Genomic DNA, 22,092 nt, shown 5'->3' on the forward strand with positions numbered 1-22,092 from the left:
CCGCCCCGGGGAGTCTAATCACGCCTCCGATACCGCCCCGGGGAGTCTAATCACGCCTCCGATACCGCCCCGGGGAGTCTAATCACGCCTCCGATACCGCCCCGGGGAGTCTAATCACGCTTCCGATACCGCCCCGGGGAGTCTAATCACGCCTCCGATACCGCCCCGGGGAGTCTAATCACGCCTCCGATACTGCCCCGGGGAGTCTAATCACGCCCCTGATACCGCCCCGGGGAGTCTAATCACGCCCCCGATACCGCCCCGGGGAGTCTAATCACGCCCCCGATACCGCCCCGGGGAGTCTAATCACGCCTCCGATACCGCCCCGGGGAGTCTAATCACGCCTCCGATACCGCCCCGGGGAGTCTAATCACGCCTCCGATACCGCCTCGGGGAGTCTAATCACGCCTCCGATACTGCCCCGGGGTGTCTAATCACGCCCCCGATATCGCCCCGGGATATCGAATCACGCCCCCGATACCGCCCCGGGGAGTCGAATCACGCCTCCGATACCGCCTCGGGGAGTCTAATCACGCTCCCGATATCGCCCCGGGATGTCGAATCACGCCCCCGATACCGCCCCAGGGAGTCTAATCATGCCCCCGATACCGCCCCAGGGAGTCTAATCATGCCCCCGATACCGCCCCAGGGAGTCTAATCATGCCCCCGATACCGCCCCAGGGAGTCTAATCATGCCCCCGATACCGCCCCGGGGAGTCTAATCACGCCTCCGATACCCCCCCGGGGAGTCTAATCACGCCTCCGATACCCCCCGGGGGAGTCTAATCACGACTCCGATACCGCCCCGGGGAGTCTAATCACGCCTCCGATACTGCCCCGGGGAGTCTAATCACGCCTCCGATACCGCCCCGGGGAGTCTAATCACGCCTCCGATACTGCCCCGGGGAGTCTAATCACGCCTCCGATACTGCCCCGGGGAGTCTAATCACGCCTCCGATATCGCCCCGGGGAGTCTAATCACGCTTCCGATACCCCCCCCGGGGAGTCTAATCACGCCCCCAATATCGCCCCATGGAGTTGAATCACGCCCCCAATATCGCCCCATGGAGTTGAATCACGCCTCCGATACCGCCCCGGGGAGTCTAATCACACCCCCGATACCCCCCCCGGGGAGTCTAATCACGCCTCCGATACCGCCCCGGGGAGTCTAATCACGACTCCGATACCACCCCGGGGAGTCAAATCACGCCCCCGATACCGCCCCGGGGAGTCGAATCACGCCTCCGATACCACCCCGGGGAGTCTAAGCACGCCCCTGATACCGCCCCGGGGAGTCTAATCACGCCCCTGATACCGCCCCGGGGAGTCTAATCACACCCCCGATACCGCCCTGCGAAGTCTAATCACGCCCCGAATACCGCCCCGGGGAGTCTAATCACGCCTCCGATACCGCCCCGGGGAGTCTAATCACGCCTCCGATACCGCCCCGGGGAGTCTAATCACGCCTCCGATACCGCCCCGGGGAGTCTAATCACGCCTCCGATACCGCCCCGGGGAGTCTAATCACGCCCCCGATACCGCCCCGGGGAGTCTAACCACGCCTCCGATACCGCCCCGGGGAGTCTAGAAACATAGAAACATAGAAAATAGGTGCAGGAGTAGGCCATTCGGCCCTTCTAGCCTGCACCGCCATTCAATGAGATCATGGCTGAACATTCAACTTCAGTACCCCATTCCTGCTTTCTCGCCATACCCCTTGATCCCCCGAGTAGTAAGGACTTCGTCTAACTCCTTTTTGAATATATTAAGTGAATTGGCCTCAACAACTTTCTGTGGTAGAGAATTCCACAGGTTCACCACTCTCTGGGTGAAGAAGTTCCTCCGCATCTCGGTCCTAAATGGCTTACCCCTTATCCTTAGACTGTGACCTCTGGTTCTGGACTTCCCCAACATTGGGAACATTCTTCCTGCATCTAACCTGTCTAACCCCGTCAGAATTTTAAATGTTTCTATGAGGTCCCCTCTCATTCTTCTGAACTCCAGTGAATACAAGCCCAGTCGATCCAGTCTTTCTTGATAGGTCAGTCCCGCCATCCCGGGAATCAGTCTGGTGAACCTTCGCTGCACTCCCTCAATAGCAAGAATGTCCTTCCTCAGGTTAGGAGACCAAAACTGTACACAATACTCCAGGTGTGGCCTCACCACTGCCCTGTACAATTGTAGCAACACCTCCCTGCCCCTGTACTCAAATCCCCTTGCTATGAAGGCCAACATGCCATTTGCTTTCTTAACCGCCTGCTGCACCTGCATGCCAACCTTCAATGACTGATGTACCATGACACCCAGGTCTCTTTGCACCTCCCCTTTTCCTAATCTGTCACCATTCAGATAATAGTCTGTCTCTCTGTTTTTACCACCAAAGTGGATAACCTCACATTTATTCACATTATACTTCATCTGCCATGCATTTGCCCACTCACCTAACCTATCCAAGTCGCTCTGCAGCCTCACAGCATCCTCCTCGCAGCTCACACTGCCACCCAACTTAGTGTCATCCGCAAATTTGGAGATACTACATTTAATCCCCCCATCTAAATCATTAATGTACAGTGTAAACAGCTGGGGCCCCAGTACAGAACCTTGCGGTACCCCACTAGACACTGCCTGCCATTCTGAAAAGTACCCATTTACTCCTATTCTTTGCTTCCTGTCTGACAACCAGTTCTCAATCCATGTCAGCACACTACCCCCAATCCCATGTGCTCTAACTTTGCACATCAATCTCTTGTGTGGGACCTTGTCGAACGCCTTCTGAAAGTCCAAATATACCACATCAACTGGTTCTCCCTTATCCACTCTACTGGAAACATCCTCAAAAAATTCCAGAAGATTTGTCAAGCATGATTTCCCTTTCACAAATCCATGCTGACTTGGACCTATCATGTCACCTCTTTCCAAATGCACTGCTATGACATCCTTAATAATTGATTCCATCATTTTACCCACTACCGATGTCAGGCTGACCGGTCTATAATTCCCTGTTTTCTCTCTCCCTCCTTTTTTAAAAAGTGGGGTTACATTGGCTACCCTCCACTCCATAGGAACTGATCCAGAGTCAATGGAATGTTGGAAAATGACTGTCAACGCATCCACTATTTCCAAGGCCACCTCCTTAAGTACTCTGGGATGCAGTCCATCAGGCCCTGGGGATTTATCGGCCTTCAATCCCATCAATTTCCCCAACACAATTTCTCGGCTAATAAGGATTTCCCTCAGTTCCTCCTCCTTACTAGACCCCGGAAGGTTGTTCGTGTCCTCCTTCGTGAATACCGAACCAAAGTACTTGTTCAATTGGTCCGCCATTTCTTTGTTCCCCGTTATGACTTCCCCTGATTCTGACTGCAGGGGACCTACGTTTGTCTTTACTAACCTTTTTCTCTTTACATATCGATAGAAACTTTTGCAATCCGTCTTAATGTCCCCTGCAAGCTTCTTCTCATACTCCATTTTCCCTGCCCTAATCAAACCCTTTGTCCTCCTCTGCTGAGTTCTAAATTTCTCCCAGTCCCCAGGTTCACTGCTATTTCTGCCCAATTTGTATGCCACTTCCTTGGCTTTAATACTATCCCTGATTTCCCTTGATAGCCACGGTTGAGCCACCTTCCCTTTTTTATTTTTATGCCAGACAGGAATGTACAATTGTTGTAGTTCATCCATGCGGTCTCTAAATGTCTGCCATTGCCCATCCACAGTCAACCCCTTAAGTATCATTCGCCAATCCATCCCAGCCAATTCACACCTCATACCTTCAAAGTTAGCCTTCTTTAAGTTCTGGACAATGGTCTCTGAATTAACTGTTTCATTCTCCATCCCAATGCAGAATTCCACCATATTATGGTCACTCTTCCCCAAGGGGCCTCGCACAACGAGATTGCTAATTAATCCTCTCTCATTACACAACACCCAGTCTAAGATGGCCTCCCCCCTAGTTGGTTCCTCGACATATTGGTCTAAAAAACCATCCCTTATGCACTCCAGGAAATCCTCCTCCACCGTATTGCTTCCAGTTTGGTTAGCCCAATCTATGTGCATATTAAAGTCACCCATTATAACTGCTGCACCTTTATTGCACGCACCCCTAATTTCATGTTTGATGCCCTCCCCAACATCACTACTACTGTTTGGAGGTCTGAACACAACTCCCACTAACGTTTTTTGCCCTTTGGTGTTCTGCAGCTCTACCCATATAGATTCCACATCATCCAAGCTAATGTCCTTCCTAACTATTGCCTTAATCTCCTCCTTAACCAGCAATGCTACCCCACCTCCTTTTCCTTTTATTCTATCCTTCCTGAATGTTGAATACCCCTGGATGTTGAGTTCCCAGCCCTGATCATCCTGGAGCCACGTCTCCGTAATCCCAATCACATCATATTTGTTAACATCTATTTGCACAGTTAATTCATCCACCTTATTGCGGATACTCCTTGCATTAAGACACAAAGCCTTTCGGCTTGTTTTTTTAACACCCTCTGTCCTTTTAGAATTTTGCTGTACAATGGCCCTTTTTGTTCTTTGCCTTGGGTTTCTCTGCCCTCCACTTTTCCTCATCTCCTTTCTGTCTTTTGTTTTTGCCTCCTTTTTGTTTCCATCTATCTCCCTGAATTGGTTCCCATCCCCCTGCCATATTAGTTTAACTCCTCCCCAACAGCACTAGCAAACACTCCCCCGAGGACATTGGTTCCGATTCTGCCCAGGTGCAGACCGTCCGGATTGTACTGGTCCCACCTGCCCCAGAACCGGTTCCAATGCCCCAGGAATTTGAATCCCTCCCTGCTGCACCATTGCTCAAGCCACGTATTCATCTGAGCTATCACGCCTCCGATACCGCCCCAGGGAGTCTAATCTCGCCTCCGATACCGCCCCGGGGAGTCTAATCACGCCCCCAATATCGCCCCGGGGAGTCTAATCACGCCTTCGATACCGCCCCGGGGAGTCGAATCACGCCCACGATACCCCCCTGGGGAGTCTAATCACGCCTCCGATACCGCCCCGGGGAGTCTAATCACGCCTCCGATACCGCCCCGGGGAGTCTAATCACGCCCCCGATACCGCCCCGGGGAGTCGAATCACGCCCCCGATACCCCCCTGGGGAGTCTAATCACGCCTCCGATACCGCCCCGGGGAGTCTAATCACGCCTCCGATACCGCCCCGGGGAGTCGAATCACGCCCCCGATACCGCTCCGGGGTGTTGAATCACGCCCCCAATATCGCCCCGGGGAGTCTAATCACGCCCCCGATACCGCTCCGGGGAGTCGAATCACGCCCCCGATACCGCCCCGGGGAGTCTAATCACGCCCCAGATACCGCCCCGGGGAGTCTAATCACGCCCCCGATACCGCCCCGGGGAGTCTAATCACGCCCCCGATACCGACCCGGGGAGTCGTATCAAGCCCCCGATACCGCCCCGGGGAGTCTAATCACGCCCCGAATACCGCCCCGGGGAGTCTAATCACGCCCCCGATACTGCCCCGGGGAGTCGAATCACGCCCCCGATACCGCCCCGGGGAGTCTAATCACGCCCCGAATACCGCCCCGGGGAGTCTAATCACGCCTCTGATACCGCCCCGGGGAGTCTAATCACGCCCCCGATACCGCCCCGGGGAGTCTAATCACGCCTCCGATACCGCCCCGGGGAGTCTAATCACGCCTCCGATACTGCCCCGGGGAGTCTAATCACGCCTCCGATACCGCCCCGGGGAGTCTAATCACGCCTCTGATACCGCCCCGGGGAGTCTAATCACGCCCCCGATACCGCCCCGGGGAGTCTAATCACGCCCCCGATACCGCCCCGGGGAGTCTAATCACGCCCCCGATACCGCCCCGGGGAGTCTAATCACGCCTCCGATACCGCCCCGGGGAGTCTAATCACGCCTCCGATACCGCCCCGGGGAGTCTAATCACGCCCCCGAATACCGCCCCGGGGAGTCGAATCACGCCCCGATACCGCCCCGGGGAGTCTAATCACGCCCCGAATACCGCCCCGGGGAGTCGAATCACGCCCCTGATACCGCCCCGGGGAGTCTAATCACGCCTCCGATACCGCCCCGGGGAGTCTAATCACGCCTCCGATACCGCCCCGGGGAGTCTAATCACGCCTCCGATACTGCCCCGGGGAGTCTAATCACGCCTCCGATACCGCCCCGGGGAGTCTAATCACGCCTCCGATACCGCCCCGGGGAGTCTAATCACGCCTCCGATACCGCCCCGGGGAGTCTAATCACGCCTCCGATACCGCCCCGGGGAGTCTAATCACGCCCGCGATACCCCCCCCGGGGAGTCTAATCACACCCCCGATACCGCCCCGGGGAGTCTAATCACGCCCCCGATACCCCCCCCGGGGAGTCGAATCACGCCTCCGATACCGCCCCGGGGAGTCTAATCACGCCTCCAATACCGCCCCGGGGAGTCTAATCACGCCTCCGATACCGCCCCGGGGAGTCTAATCACGCCTCCGATACCCCCCCGGGGAGTCTAATCACGACTCCGATACTCCCCCGGGAGTCTAATCACGCCCCTGATACCGCCCCGGGGAGTCTAATCACGACTCCGATACTCCCCCGGGGAGTCTAATCACGACTCCGATACTCCCCCGGGGAGTCTAATCACGCCCCTGATACCGCCCCGGGGAGTCTAATCACGCCCCCGATACCCCCCCCGGGGAGTCTAATCACGACTCCGATACCCCCCCGGGGAGTCTAATCACGCCCCCGATACCGCCCCGGGGAGTCTAATCACACCCCCGATACCCCCCCGGGGAGTCTAATCACGTCTCTGATACCGCCCCGGGGAGTCTAATCACACCCCCGATACCCCCCCCGGGGAGTCTAATCACGCCTCCGATACCGCCCCGGGGAGTCTAATCACGACTCCGATACCGCCCCGGGGAGTCAAATCACGCCCCCGATACCGCCCCGGGGAGTCGAATCACGCCTCCGATACCACCCCGGGGTGTCTAAGCACGCCCCTGATACCGCCCCGGGGAGTCTAATCACGCCCCTGATACCGCCCCGAGGAGTCTAATCACACCCCCGATACCGCCCTGCGAAGTCTAATCACGCCCCGAATACCGCCCCGGGGAGTCTAATCACGCCTCCGATACATAGAAACATAGAAAATAGGTGCAGGAGTAGGCCATTCGGCCCTTCTAGCCTGCACCGCCATTCAATGAGTTCATGGCTGAACATGCAACTTCAGTACCCCATTCCTGCTTTCTCACCATACCCCTTGATTCCCCTCGTAGTAAGGACTTCATCTAACTCCTTTTTGAATATATTTAGTGAATTGGCCTCAACAACTTTCTGTGGTAGAGAATTCCACAGGTTCACCACTCTCTGGGTGAAGAAATTCCTCCTCATCTCGGTCCTAAATGGCTTCCCCCTTATCCTTAGACTGTGTCCCCTGGTTCTGGACTTCCCCAACATTGGGAACATTCTTCCTACATCTAACTGTCTAACCCCGTCAGAATTTTAAACGTTTCTATGAGGTCCCCTCTCATTCTTCTGAACTCCAGTGAATACAAGCCCAGTTGATCCAGTCTTTCTTGATAGGTCAGTCCCGCCATCCCGGGAATCAGTCTGGTGAACCTTCGCTGCACTCCCTCAATACCAAGAATGTCCTTCCTCAGGTTAGGAGACCAAAACTGTACACAATACTCCAGGTGTGGCCTCACCAAGGCCCTGTACAATTGTAGCAACACCTCCCTGCCCTTGTACTCAAATCCCCTCGCTATGAAGGCCAACATGCCATTTGCTTTCTTAACCGCCTGCTGTACCTGCATGCCAACCTTCAATGACTGATGTACCATGACACCCAGGTCTCTTTGCACCTGCCCTTTTCCTAATCTGTCACCATTCAGATAATAGTCTGTCTCTCTGTTTTTACCACCAAAGTGGATAACCTCACATTTATCCACATTATACTTCATCTGCCATGCATTTGCCCACTCACCTAACCTATCCAAGTCACTCTGCAGCCTCATAGAATCCTCCTTGCAGGTCACACTGCCACTCAACTTAGTGTCATCCGCAAATTTGGAGATACTACATTTAATCCCCTCGTCTAAATCATTAATGTACAATGTAAACAGCTGGGGCCCCAGCACAGAACCTTGCGGTACCCCACTAGTCACTGCCTGCCATTCTGAAAAGTCCCCATTTACTCCTACTCTTTGCTTCCTGTCTGACAACCAGTTCTCAATCCATGTCAGCACACTACCCCCAATCCCATGTGCTTTAACTTTGCACATTAATCTCTTGTGTGGGACCTTGTCGAAAGCCTTCTGAAAGTCCAAATATACCACATCAACTGGTTCTCCCTTGTCCACTCTACTGGAAACATCCTCAAAAAATTCCAGAAGATTTGTCAAGCATGATTTCCCTTTCACAAATCCATGCTGACTTGGACCTATCATATTACCTCTTTCCAAATGCACTGCTATGACATCCTTAATAATTGATTCCATCATTTTACCCACTACCGATGTCAGGCTGACTGGTCTGTAATTCCCTGTTTTCTCTCTCCCTCCTTTTTTAAAAAGTGGGGTTACATTGGCTACCCTCCACTCCATAGGAACTGATCCAGAGTCAATGGAATGTTGGAAAATGACTGTCAATGCATCCACTATTTCCAAGGCCACCTCTTTAAGTACTCTGGGATGCAGTCCATCAGGCCCTGGGGATTTATCGGCCTTCAATCCCATCAATTTCCCCAACACAATTTCTCGACTAATAAGGATTTCCCTCAGTTCCTCCTCCTTACGAGACCCTCCGACCCCTTTTATATCCGGAAGGTTGTTTGTGTCCTCCTCAGTGAATACCGAACCAAAATACTTGTTCAATTGGTCCGCCATTTCTTTGTTCCCCGTTATGACTTCCCCTGATTCTGACTGCAGGGGACCTACGTTTGTCTTTACTAACCTTTTTCTCTTTACATATCTATAGAAACTTTTGCAATCCGCCTTAATGTTCCCTGCAAGCTTCTTCTCGTACTCCATTTTCCCTGCCCTAATCAAACCCTTTGTCCTCCTCTGCTGAGTTCTAAATTTCTCCCAGTCCCCGGGTTCTCTGCTATTTCTGGCCAATTTGTATGCCACTTCCTTGGCTTTAATGCTATCCCTGATTTCCCTTGATAGCCACGGTTGAGCCACCTTCCCTTTTTTATTTTTACGACAGACAGGAATGTACAATTGTTGTAGTTCATCCATGCGGTCTCTAAATGTCTGCCATTGCCCATCCACAGTCAACCCCTTCAGTATCATTCGCCAATCTATCCTAGCCAATTCACGCCTCATACCTTCAAAGTTACCCTTTTTTAAGTTCTGGACCATGGTCTCTGAATTAACTGTTTCATTCTCCATCCTAATGCAGAATTCCACCATATTATGGTCACTCTTCCCCAAGGGGCCTCGCACAACGAGATTGCTAATTAACCCTCTCTCATTACACAACACCCAGTCTAAGATGGCCTCCCCCCTAGTTGGTTCCTCGACATATTGGTCTAAAAAACCATCCCTTATGCACTCCAGGAAATCCTCCTCTACCGTATTGCTTCCAGTTTGGTTAACCCAATCTATGTGCATATTAAAGTCACCCATTATAACTGCTGCACCTTTATTGCACGCACCCCTAATTTCATGTTTGATGCCCTCCCCAACATCACTACTACTGTTTGGAGGTCTGTACACAACTCCCACTAACGTTTTTTGTCCTTTGGTATTCTGCAGCTCTACCCATATAGATTCCACATCATCCAAGCTAATGTCCTTCCTAACTATTGCATTAATCTCCTCTTTAACCAGCAATGCTACCCCACCTCCTTTTCCTTTTATTCTATCTTTCCTGAATGTTGAATACCCCTGGATGTTGAGTTCATCCTGGAGCCACGTCTCCGTAATCCCAATCACATCATATTTGTTAACATCTATTTGCACAGTTAATTCATCCACTTTATTGCGGATACTCCTTGCATTAAGACACAAAGCCTTCAGGCTTGTTCTTTTAACACCCTTTGTCCTTTTAGAATTTTGCTGTACAGTGGCCCTTTTTGTTCTTTGCCTTGGGTTTCTCTGCCCTCCACTTTTCCTCATCTCCTTTCTGTCTTTTGCTTTTGCCTCCGTTTTGTTTCCCTCTGTCTCCCTGTATTGGTTCCCATCCCCCTGCCATATCAGTTTAAATCCTCCCCAACAGCATGAGCAAACACTCCCCCTAGGACATTGGTTCCGGTCCTGCCCAGGTGCAGACCGTCCGGTTTGTACTGGTCCCACCTCCCCCAGAACCGGTTCCAATGCCCCAGGAATTTGAATCCCTCCCTGTTGCACCACTGCTCAAGCCACGTATTCATCTGCACTATCCTGCGATTCCTACTCTGACTATCACGTGGCACTGGTAGCAATCCCGAGATTACTACTTTTGAGGTCCTACTTTTTAATTTAGCTCCTAGCTCCTTAAATTCGTTTCGTAGGACCTCTTTTTTTACCTATGTCGTTGGTACCAATGTGCACCACGACAACTGGCTGTTCTCCCTCCCTTTTTAGAATGTCCTGCACCCGCTCCGAGACATCCTTGACCCTTGCACCAGGGAGGCAACATACCATCCTGGAGTCTCGGTTGCGGCCGCAGAAACGCCAATCTATTCCCCTCACCATTGAATCCCCAATCACTACTGCTCTCCCACTCTTTTTCCTGCCCTCCTGTGCAGCAGAGCCAGCCATGGTGCCATGAACTTGGCTGCTGCTGCCCTCCCCTGATGAGTCATCCCCCTCAACAGTACCCAAAGCAGTGTATCTGTTTTGCAGGGGGTTGACCACAGGGGACTCCTGCACTACCTTCCTTGCACTGCTCTTCCTGTTGGTCTTCCATTCCCTATCTGGCTGTGGACCCTTTCCCTGCGGTACGACCAACTCGCTACACGTGATACTCACGTCATTCTCAGCATCGTGGATGCTCCAGAGTGAATCCACCCTCAGCTCCAACTCCGCAACGCGGTCTGTCAGGAGCTGGAGGCGGATACACTTCCCGCACACGTAATCGTCAGGGACACCGGAAGTGTCCCTGAGTTCCCACATGGTACAGGAGGAGCATAACACCCGACCGAGCTCTCCTGCCATGACTTAACCCTTATATACACTTAAATTGGCAACAACAATATTAAAAGTTACTCACTGATATAGAAGAGAAAAAAGAAAAACTACTCACCAATCACCAGCCAATCACTTACCCTCTTGGCTGTGACGTCACCTTTTGATTTCTTTCTACTTCTTTTTTGCCTTCTCCCTATAGCTGCACCGGCCACGTCTTTTATAGGCCTCTCCACACACCTCCTCGACGCTGCTCCCGACTGCCGCCGACGCTGGGCCCCGGACTCCCTGCTGTGCCTTTATAGGCCTCTCCACACACCTCCTCGATGCTGCTCCCGACTGCCGCCCCGGGGAGTCTAATCACGCCTCCGATACCGCCCCGGGGAGTCTAATCACGCCTCCGATACCGCCCCGGGGAGTCTAATCACGCCTCCGATACCGCCCCGGGGAGTCTAATCACGCCTCCGATACCGCCCCGGGGAGTCTAATCACGCCTCCGATACCGCCCCGGGGAGTCTAATCACGCCTCCGATACCGCCCCGGGGAGTCTAACCACGCCTCCGATACCGCCCCGGGGAGTCTAGAAACATAGAAACATAGAAAATAGGTGCAGGAGTAGGCCATTCGGCCCTTCTAGCCTGCACCGCCATTCAATGAGATCATGGCTGAACATTCAACTTCAGTACCCCATTCCTGCTTTCTCGCCATACCCCTTGATCCCCCGAGCAGTAAGGACTTCGTCTAACTCCTTTTTGAATATATTAAGTGAATTGGCCTCAACAACTTTCTGTGGTAGAGAATTCCACAGGTTCACCACTCTCTGGGTGAAGAAGTTCCTCCGCATCTCGGTCCTAAATGGCTTACCCCTTATCCTTAGACTGTGACCTCTGGTTCTGGACTTCCACAACATTGGGAACATTCTTCCTGCATCTAACCTGTCTAGCCCCGTCAGAATTTTAAATGTTTCTATGAGGTCCCCTCTCATTCTTCTGAACTCCAGTGAATACAAGCCCAGTTGATCCAGTCTTTCTTGATAGGTCAGTCCCGCCATCCCGGGAATCAGTCTGGTGAACCTTCGCTGCACTCCCTCAATAGCAAGAATGTCCTTCCTCAGGTTAGGAGACCAAAACTGTACACAATACTCCAGGTGTGGCCTCACCACTGCCCTGTACAATTGTAGCAACACCTCCCTGCCCCTGTACTCAAATCCCCTTGCTATGAAGGCCAACATGCCATTTGCTTTCTTAACCGCCTGCTGCACCTGCATGCCAACCTTCAATGACTGATGTACCATGACACCCAGGTCTCTTTGCACCTCCCCTTTTCCTAATCTGTCACCATTCAGATAATAGTCTGTCTCTCTGTTTTTACCACCAAAGTGGATAACCTCACATTTATCCACATTATACTTCATCTGCCATGCATTTGCCCACTCACCTAACCTATCCAAGTCGCTCTGCAGCCTCACAGCATCCTCCTCTCAGCTCACACTGCCACCCAACTTAGTGTCATCCGCAAATTTGGAGATACTACATTTAATCCCCCCATCTAAATCATTAATGTACAGTGTAAACAGCTGGGGCCCCAGTACAGAACCTTGCGGTACCCCACTAGTCACTGCCTGCCATTCTGAAAAGTACCCATTTACTCCTATTCTTTGCTTCCTGTCTGACAACCAGTTCTCAATCCATGTCAGTACACTACCCCCAATCCCATGTGCTCTAACTTTGCACATCAATCTCTTGTGTGGGACCTTGTCGAACGCCTTCTGAAAGTCCAAATATACCACATCAACTGGTTCTCCCTTATCCACTCTACTGGAAACATCCTCAAAAAATTCCAGAAGATTTGTCAAGCATGATTTCCCTTTCACAAATCCATGCTGACTTGGACCTATCATGTCACCTCTTTCCAAATGCACTGCTATGACATCCTTAATAATTGATTCCATCATTTTACCCACTACCGATGTCAGGCTGACCGGTCTATAATTCCCTGTTTTCTCTCTCCCTCCTTTTTTAAAAAGTGGGGTTACATTGGCTACCCTCCACTCCATAGGAACTGATCCAGAGTCAATGGAATGTTGGAAAATGACTGTCAACGCATCCACTATTTCCAAGGCCACCTCCTTAAGTACTCTGGGATGCAGTCCATCAGGCCCTGGGGATTTATCGGCCTTCAATCCCATCAATTTCCCCAACACAATTTCTCGGCTAATAAGGATTTCCCTCAGTTCCTCCTCCTTACTAGACCCCGGAAGGTTGTTCGTGTCCTCCTTCGTGAATACCGAACCAAAGTACTTGTTCAATTGGTCCGCCATTTCTTTGTTCCCCGTTATGACTTCCCCTGATTCTGACTGCAGGGGACCTACGTTTGTCTTTACTAACCTTTTTCTCTTTACATATCGATAGAAACTTTTGCAATCCGTCTTAATGTCCCCTGCAAGCTTCTTCTCATACTCCATTTTCCCTGCCCTAATCAAACCCTTTGTCCTCCTCTGCTGAGTTCTAAATTTCTCCCAGTCCCCAGGTTCACTGCTATTTCTGCCCAATTTGTATGCCACTTCCTTGGCTTTAATACTATCCCTGATTTCCCTTGATAGCCACGGTTGAGCCACCTTCCCTTTTTTATTTTTATGCCAGACAGGAATGTACAATTGTTGTAGTTCATCCATGCGGTCTCTAAATGTCTGCCATTGCCCATCCACAGTCAACCCCTTAAGTATCATTCGCCAATCCATCCCAGCCAATTCACACCTCCTACCTTCAAAGTTAGCCTTCTTTAAGTTCTGGACCATGGTCTCTGAATTAACTGTTTCATTCTCCATCCCAATGCAGAATTCCACCATATTATGGTCACTCTTCCCCAAGGGGCCTCGCACAACGAGATTGCTAATTAATCCTCTCTCATTACACAACACCCAGTCTAAGATGGCCTCCCCCCTAGTTGGTTCCTCGACATATTGGTCTAAAAAACCATCCCTTATGCACTCCAGGAAATCCTCCTCCACCGTATTGCTTCCAGTTTGGTTAGCCCAATCTATGTGCATATTAAAGTCACCTATTATAACTGCTGCACCTTTATTGCACGCACCCCTAATTTCATGTTTGATGCCCTCCCCAACATCACTACTACTGTTTGGAGGTCTGAACACAACTCCCACTAACGTTTTTTGCCCTTTGGTGTTCTGCAGCTCTACCCATATAGATTCCACATCATCCAAGCTAATGTCCTTCCTAACTATTGCCTTAATCTCCTCCTTAACCAGCAATGCTACCCCACCTCCTTTTCCTTTTATTCTATCCTTCCTGAATGTTGAATACCCCTGGATGTTGAGTTCCCAGCCCTGATCATCCTGGAGCCACGTCTCCGTAATCCCAATCACATCATATTTGTTAACATCTATTTGCACAGTTAATTCATCCACCTTATTGCGGATACTCCTTGCATTAAGACACAAAGCCTTTCGGCTTGTTTTTTTAACACCCTCTGTCCTTTTAGAATTTTGCTGTACAATGGCCCTTTTTGTTCTTTGCCTTGGGTTTCTCTGCCCTCCACTTTTCCTCATCTCCTTTCTGTCTTTTGTTTTTGCCTCCTTTTTGTTTCCATCTATCTCCCTGAATTGGTTCCCATCCCCCTGCCATATTAGTTTAACTCCTCCCCAACAGCACTAGCAAACACTCCCCCGAGGACATTGGTTCCGATTCTGCCCAGGTGCAGACCGTCCGGATTGTACTGGTCCCACCTGCCCCAGAACCGGTTCCAATGCCCCAGGAATTTGAATCCCTCCCTGCTGCACCATTGCTCAAGCCACGTATTCATCTGAGCTATCACGCCTCCGATACCGCCCCAGGGACTCTAATCTCGCCTCCGATACCGCCCCGGGGAGTCTAATCACGCCTTCGATACCGCCCCGGGGAGTCTAATCACGCCGCCAATATCGCCCCGGGGAGTCTAATCACGCCCCCAATATCGCCCCGGGGAGTCTAATCACTCCTCCGATACCGCCCCGGGGAGTCTAATCACGCCTCCGATACCGCCCCGGGGAGTCTAATCACGCACCCAATATCGCCCCGGGGAGTCTAATCACGCCTCCGATACCGCCCCGGAGAGTCTAATCACGCCCCCGATACCGCCCCGGGGAGTCTAATCATGCCTCCGATAACCCTCCGGGGAGTCTAATCATGCCTCCGATACCCCCCTCGGGAGTCTAATCACGCCCCCGATACCGCCCCGGGGAATCTAATCACGCCCCCGATACCGCCCCGGGGAATCTAATCACGCCTCCGATACCCCCCTGGGGAGTCCAATCACGCCTCCGATACCCCCCTGGGGAGTCTAATCACGCCCCCGATACCGCCCCGGGGAGTCTAATCACGCCCCCGATACCGCTCCGGGGAGTCTAATCACGCCCCCGATACCGCTCCGGGGAGTCTAATCACGCCCCTGATACCGCCCCGGGGAGTCGAATCACGCCCCTGATACCGCCCCGGGGAGTCGAATCACGCCCCCGATACCGCCCCGGGGAGTCGAATCACGCCCCCGATACCGCCCCGGGGAGTCTAATCACGCCCCCGATACCGCTCCGGGGAGTCTAATCACACCTCCGATACCGCCCCGGGGAGTCTAATCACGCCTCCGATACCGCCCCGGGGAGTCTAATCACGCCTCCGATACCGCCCCGGGGAGTCTAATCACGCCTCCGATACCGCCCCGGGGAGTCGAATCACGCCCCCGATACTGCCCCGGGGAGTCTAATCACAACCCCGATACTGTCCCGGGGAGTCTAATCACAACCCCGATACTGCCCCGGGGAGTCTAATCACGCCCCCGATATCGTCCCGGGGAGTCGAATCATGCCTCCGATATCGCCCCGGGGAGTCTAATCACGCCCCGAATACCGCCCCAGGGAGTCTAATCACGCCTTCGATACCGCCCCGGGGAGTCTAATCACGCCTTCGATACCGCCCCGGGGAGTCTAATCACGCCCCCAATATCGCCCCGGGGAGTCTAATCACGCCCCCAATATCGCCCCGGGGAGTCTAATCACGCCCCGATACTGCCCCGGGGAGTCTAATCACGCCCCCGATACCCCCCCCGGGGAGTCTAATCACGCCCCCTATACCGCCCCGGGGAGTCTAATCACGCCCCGAATACCGCCCCGGGGAGTCTAATCACGCCCCCTATACTGCCCCGGGGAGTCTAATCACGCCCCCGCTACTGCCCTGCGGAGTCTAATCACGCCCCCTATACCGCCCCGGGGAGTCTAATCACGCCCCCGATACCGCCCCGGGGAGTCTAATCACGCCTCCGATACCGCCCCGGGGAGTCTAATCACGCCCCCGATACCGCCCCGGGGAGTCTAATCACGCCCCCGATACCGCCCCGGGGAGTCTAATCACGCCCCCAATATCGCCCCGGGGAGTCTAATCACGCCCCCGATACTGCCCTGCGGAGTCGAATCACGCCCCCGATACCGCCCCGGGGAGTCTAATCACGCCCCTGATACCGCCCCGGGGAGTCTAATCACGCCCTGATACCGCCCCGGGGAGTCTAATCACGCCCCTGATACCGCCCCGGGGAGTCGAATCACGCCCCTGCTACCGCCCCGGGGAGTCTAATCACGCCCCTGATACCACCCCGGGGAGTCGAATCACGCCCCCGATACCGCCCCGGGGAGTCGAATCACGCCCCCGATACCGCCCCGGGGAGTCTAATCACGCCCCCGATACCGCCCCGGGGAGTCTAATCACGCCCCCGATACCGCCCCGGGGAGTCGAATCACGCCCCTGATACCGCCCCAGGGAGTCTCATCACGCCCCCGATACCCCCCCGGGGAGTCTAATCACGCCTCCGATATCGCCCCGGGGAGTCTAATCACGCCCCGGGGAGTCTAATCACGCCTCCGATACCGCCCCGGGGAGTCTAATCACGCCCCCGATACCGCCCCGGGGAGTCTAATCACGCCCCCGATACCGCCCCGGGGAGTCTAATCACGCCCCCAATATCGCCCCGGGGAGTCTAATCACGCCCCCGATACTGCCCTGCGGAGTCGATTCACGCCCCCGATACCGCCCCGGGGAGTCTAATCACGCCCCTGATACCGCCCCGGGGAGTCTAATCACGCCCTGATACCGCCCCGGGGAGTCTAATCACGCCCCTGATACCGCCCCGGGGAGTCGAATCACGCCCCTGCTACCGCCCCGGGGAGTCGAATCACGCCCCTGATACCACCCCGGGGAGTCGAATCACGCCCCCGATACCGCCCCGGGGAGTCGAATCACGCCCCCGATACCGCCCCGGGGAGTCTAATCACGCCCCCGATACCGCCCCGGGGAGTCTAATCACGCCCCCGATACCGCCCCGGGGAGTCGAATCACACCCCCGATACCGCCCCAGGGAGTCTCATCACGCCCCCGATACCCCCCCGGGGAGTCTAATCACACCCCCGATACCGCCCCGGGGAGTCTAATCACGCCCCCGATACCCCCCCGGGGAGTCTAATCACGCCCCGAATACCGCCCCGGGGAGTCTAATCACGCCCCCTATACTGCCCCGGGGAGTCTAATCACGCCCCCGATACCGCCCCGGGGAGTCTAATCACGCCCCTGATACCGCCCCGGGGAGTCGAATCACGCCCCTGATACCGCCCCGGGGAGTCGAATCACGCCCCGAATACCGCCCCGGGGAGTCTAATCACACCTCCGATACCGCTCCGCACATCTTCTTCAGACAAAGACCCCAATTCAGTGACATTTAGCGGCCCATCTTGCTGGGCACTAAATATTCATTTGATTCAAATTGTGCCCCCTACCTCTTTGACCAAGTTCCTATCCTAATATCTCCTTAGGTGGCTGAGAGTCAATGTTGTTTGATAATCACTCCTGTGAAGCCCCAATGGGAAATTTTAGTACATTAAAGGCGCTATATAAATACAAGTTGTTGTTGTGCTAAAGTCCAGCCAGTGCTGTAAATAATTGATGTATTAAAGCAGTAAGGTACCAGAGCTGAAAGGTTTTAACTATCAAGACTCGGGCTCTTTTCTCTAGAAAAGTGAAGGCTGAGAAGTGACCGTATGGAGCTCTTTAAAATTATAAAGGGGTTCGATAGGGTAGACGTAGAGAAAATGTTTCCACTTGTGGGGGAGATTAGAACTAGGGCCCATAAATGTAAGATAGTCGCTAATAAATCCAATAGGGAATTCAGGAGAAACTTCTTTACCCAGAGAGTAGTTAGAATGTGGAATAAAAACAGAAAATGCTGGTCAGGCAGCAGAATGCGAAGTTAGCTACCACAGGGAGTAGTTGAAACAAATCGCATAGATGCGTTTAAGGGGAAGCTAGATAAACGCATGAGGGAGAAAGTGATAGAAGGGTATGCTGATCAGTTGAGGGGAAGAAGGAGTGGGAGGAGGCTCGTGTGGAGCATAAACATCAGCATGGACCAGATGGCCTGTTTCTGTGCTGTAAACTCCATGTAACTCGATGTAAAGTGAGTGAGCGGTGTTAATGTTGAAGTGCCGTTTATCCTGATTACAGAGTGACTGCGACAGCATCCAGCATTGGAGCAGCGGGAATCCCAGCTGGAGGAGTACTCACAATCGCAATTATTCTGGAGGCTATTGGACTTCCCACCAACGACCTTTCTCTCATACTAGCAGTTGACTGGATTGTGTAAGTGCCTCAGAACCCACTACGCTCCAAATTTCTACTTTTTTTTAAAGAAAGTAATTTCTGTAATAGTTAAATGTTGAAATATTTATTTTCCTGTGTTTTGGACTTTTTATTTGCTTTCCATTTATTAACCTGTGCCACTTGGAATGGTTGGGAACTAGGGGTGAGCCAATATTCTGGGAATACTAACGGGATTTGGTTGAAATTGAACTCAGTGAAGCCCATCAAACCCAAATCTGAGCTAATTTGCTGAAAGTGCTATTCTCTGCTCCACTTCAGTGGCAATGTGAAAACAGTGAATTTAACGGCCGGGCCATAATTTTAATCCCATCGGACAACCTCCCGCACGGAACAGCGGGAAAATCTCGCGGTTGGAAGAATGCTCGCTCACAAAAGATAGATGGCAGGAATTCTGTTGCCCGTATCCTAAGTAGCACCAAGTCCCATTCACCCATCGTCCCCCAGTGCTCGCTGACCTACATCATCTCCACTGTTCTCTGTCATTTATTTTGGTGTCGCATGGCCCCTTTAAGGGGATGTGCGGGCCATTCAAAATACCGCACAAGCGCGGTTTTTGCATTGAAAAGTCGGCAAACCAGCTGTGCGGGAGCACTGTGCCATTGCACAGCTTAAAGGGATCATTGATTGGCTCCCGTTCTGGCAATGCCTCAATTCTAAAATTCTCATCCTTGTTTTCAAATCCCTCCAGGGCCTTTCTCCCTCTCTCTGAGATTGATAGATTTGTGTTAACCAAAGGTATTAAAGGGATATGGGGCAAAGGTTTTCAGAAGTTGAGGGGGAGGTCGCATTGGCAGAAATAAGGGTAGGCAGAGAAAGGCTGTGGAAGGTCCCAGCTGAAAAATGTGTGTGTATGAACTTTGGCCGATAACAAGTTCGAGCTCAGTCATATGCCTCCTACAAAGAAAATGCCTGTCGGTTGACACTTATTGACTGGGCTCACGCAGAAAGAATAGTCTCTTGGTGAGGTACCAGGGGGCTGCCGTTGCTTGTAGGACAGTCACCGCTATTGGGACGGGGAGGAGATTGGAGGGGCGAGCAGAAATCTCTCGCTGCATTCTGAATCGTTCTTCTGATTGTCAACCAGGGACCGGACCTGCACTGTGGTTAATGTGGAAGGGGATGCTCTAGGAGCAGCCATCCTTCATTACACCAGCTTGAAGGAACTGGACACAGAGAAAACAGAACTAACAGACGTGAAAGTTGAAGCTGTGGCTAACCCTAGTTCAGAGGAAGAATCATCTCCACTGGTCACTTACACTGAACAGCTCCCTACTGCCTCCATCACCATGGACCCAGAATCAAAAGAATCTATACTGTGAAGGCATCGAAATATCCAACACAAACATCTGCTACCTGTGTCTGAAACCCTTTTCATCGTGGAGCATCTATGTGGGAATCAAAATCTCCCGTGCTATCTGTTGATTTCTGATTATTTAATGAGCAGATCTGCCCCATGGTATCACTGCTTTATCCATCTCCACACTGGTTATTTCATAATAGTTCAAATATAAATCACACGTTAATCATGTGAAAACAATCCCCAACAAACATGAGCAACACACCAGTGACATCGTGGAAACAATGGGTAACTGCCTGGGACCACAGGCAATCAGTGACATTGCAACAAAGTTTAATGTTTAAGAACTTCAACTAAGTTTAATATTTGTGTTTATCCATCTTGTTCTGTTTTTCTACTGTCCTTTTCCTTTTAAACATTAATGTAGAGTAAGATACCACTGCAATGTACCTCTTCCTGTTACAGATAAGACAGGGGGTTTCAAAATGTTCTTGTGTCAAACACTGGCTTTTCACACTCGTGAAATAATACATTGTCATATGTACAGTATCCTGTGTAACATCGCATGGACCAGCTATTTTCAGATAAAAAATACATTTCAAATGTACACGGTGTTGCTTTAACCTGTGAATAAGTCTTGTGCCTTAAAGTGTACTTTCTCCACATTACTTTGACCCCTCTCTAAACCAATCCTGATTTGGCAGCGTTCAGCTTGATTCTGACTCTGCATCCCACAAGAACAGAAATGTAAATGAGAAATCCCACAATGCCAAAATGAAAATGGTTTACAAAGCAAAGAGCTTTGCTTGTCCCTCTACCATTTTGATATGCCGCAGTGTAAAGTTGCTGCTGAATGCTGTTAGTATCCCCTAGCAGCACATTTACAGGACAAGACTCTCCAACTGTGTCTGCCTTTGTATCTCAGGTTGGAAGAACACACAGACTGTGGGCACTGGCTTTTTGAGGGTTTGCTACACAATTAAGTGCGAGAAGACCTGCATGTAAAGAAGGCAAAGGCTTTTTGTGTTTTTTTATAAATTATTTCAGCCTGAATTAATGACCGTCATTCATTCAAATCAATTATTCCTAATCTTAAAAAGTGTGGTTTCCTTTTGTAAAACTCTTGCAAACTCCAAAATGTAATATTAAAACTATAGTATCAGGGAATGAGCCCGCCATGATAGTTTTCATAACAGCTTTCAAAGAAGCAATCTAGACTGCGTTTTGGAAGCTATTCAATAGTTGAAAGTCACAGCTGATGCACGCACTAATTTTCACCATATTGCTTATCTCCTGCATAGATTTTTGTTGTACAAAACATTTTTACAATACAGTATACAGGTGCAGCGTCAAGAATCCGTAATGTTCCGGAATCCGGACCGGATCGATCAATGGCAGGGTCGTCCGGAATCCGTAAAATCTTCCAGAATCCGGATCTGCCGACCTCAGGCCTCGCCCGCTGCCACTGCCCTTACCTCACCCCACTCACCTCACCCCACTCGCCTCACCCCACTCGCCTCACCCCACTCCACTCGCCTCACCCCACCCCACTCGCCTCACCCCACTCACCTCACCCCACTCGCCTCACCCCACTCACCTCACCCCACTCGCCTCACCCCACTCGCCTCACCCCACTCGCCTCACCCCACTCCACTCGCCTCACCCCACCCCACTCGCCTCACCCCACTCACCTCACCCCACTCGCCTCACCCCACTCACCTCACCCCACCCCACTCCACTCACCCCACCCCACTCGCCTCACCCCACTCGCCTCACCCCACTCGCCTCACCCCACTCGCCTCACCCCACTCGCCTCACCCCGTTCGCCTCACCCCACTCGCCTCACCCCACTCACCCCACCCCACTCACCTCACCCCACTCCACTCACCTCACCCCACTCACCCCACCCCACTCGCCTCACCCCACTCGCCTCACCCCGTTCGCCTCACCCCACTCGCCTCACCCCACTCACCCCACCCCACTCACCCTACCCCACTCCACT

General features: G+C 52.4%; 1 protein-coding gene across 2 annotated transcripts in view; it reads left to right on the forward strand.

The window, feature by feature from the left end:
- Positions 1–21,818, forward strand: part of slc1a4 (solute carrier family 1 member 4) — a 138,766-nt gene extending 116,948 nt beyond the window's left edge. The window contains exons 7-8 of one of the 2 annotated variants that reach the window (XM_070889777.1): positions 18,638–18,772; positions 21,016–21,818. In XM_070889777.1, the coding sequence (XP_070745878.1) occupies positions 18,638–18,772; positions 21,016–21,073 (193 nt within the window). In that variant the 3' untranslated portion in view covers positions 21,074–21,818. Of the gene's footprint in view, positions 1–18,637; positions 18,773–19,877 lie in introns of both variants that reach the window. The other variant, XM_070889775.1, reaches the window with a different exon arrangement.
- Positions 21,819–22,092: the final 274 nt, after the last annotated feature.

Source organism: Pristiophorus japonicus, chromosome 9 (assembly GCF_044704955.1).
Source record: "Pristiophorus japonicus isolate sPriJap1 chromosome 9, sPriJap1.hap1, whole genome shotgun sequence".
NCBI lineage: Eukaryota > Metazoa > Chordata > Chondrichthyes > Pristiophoridae > Pristiophorus > Pristiophorus japonicus.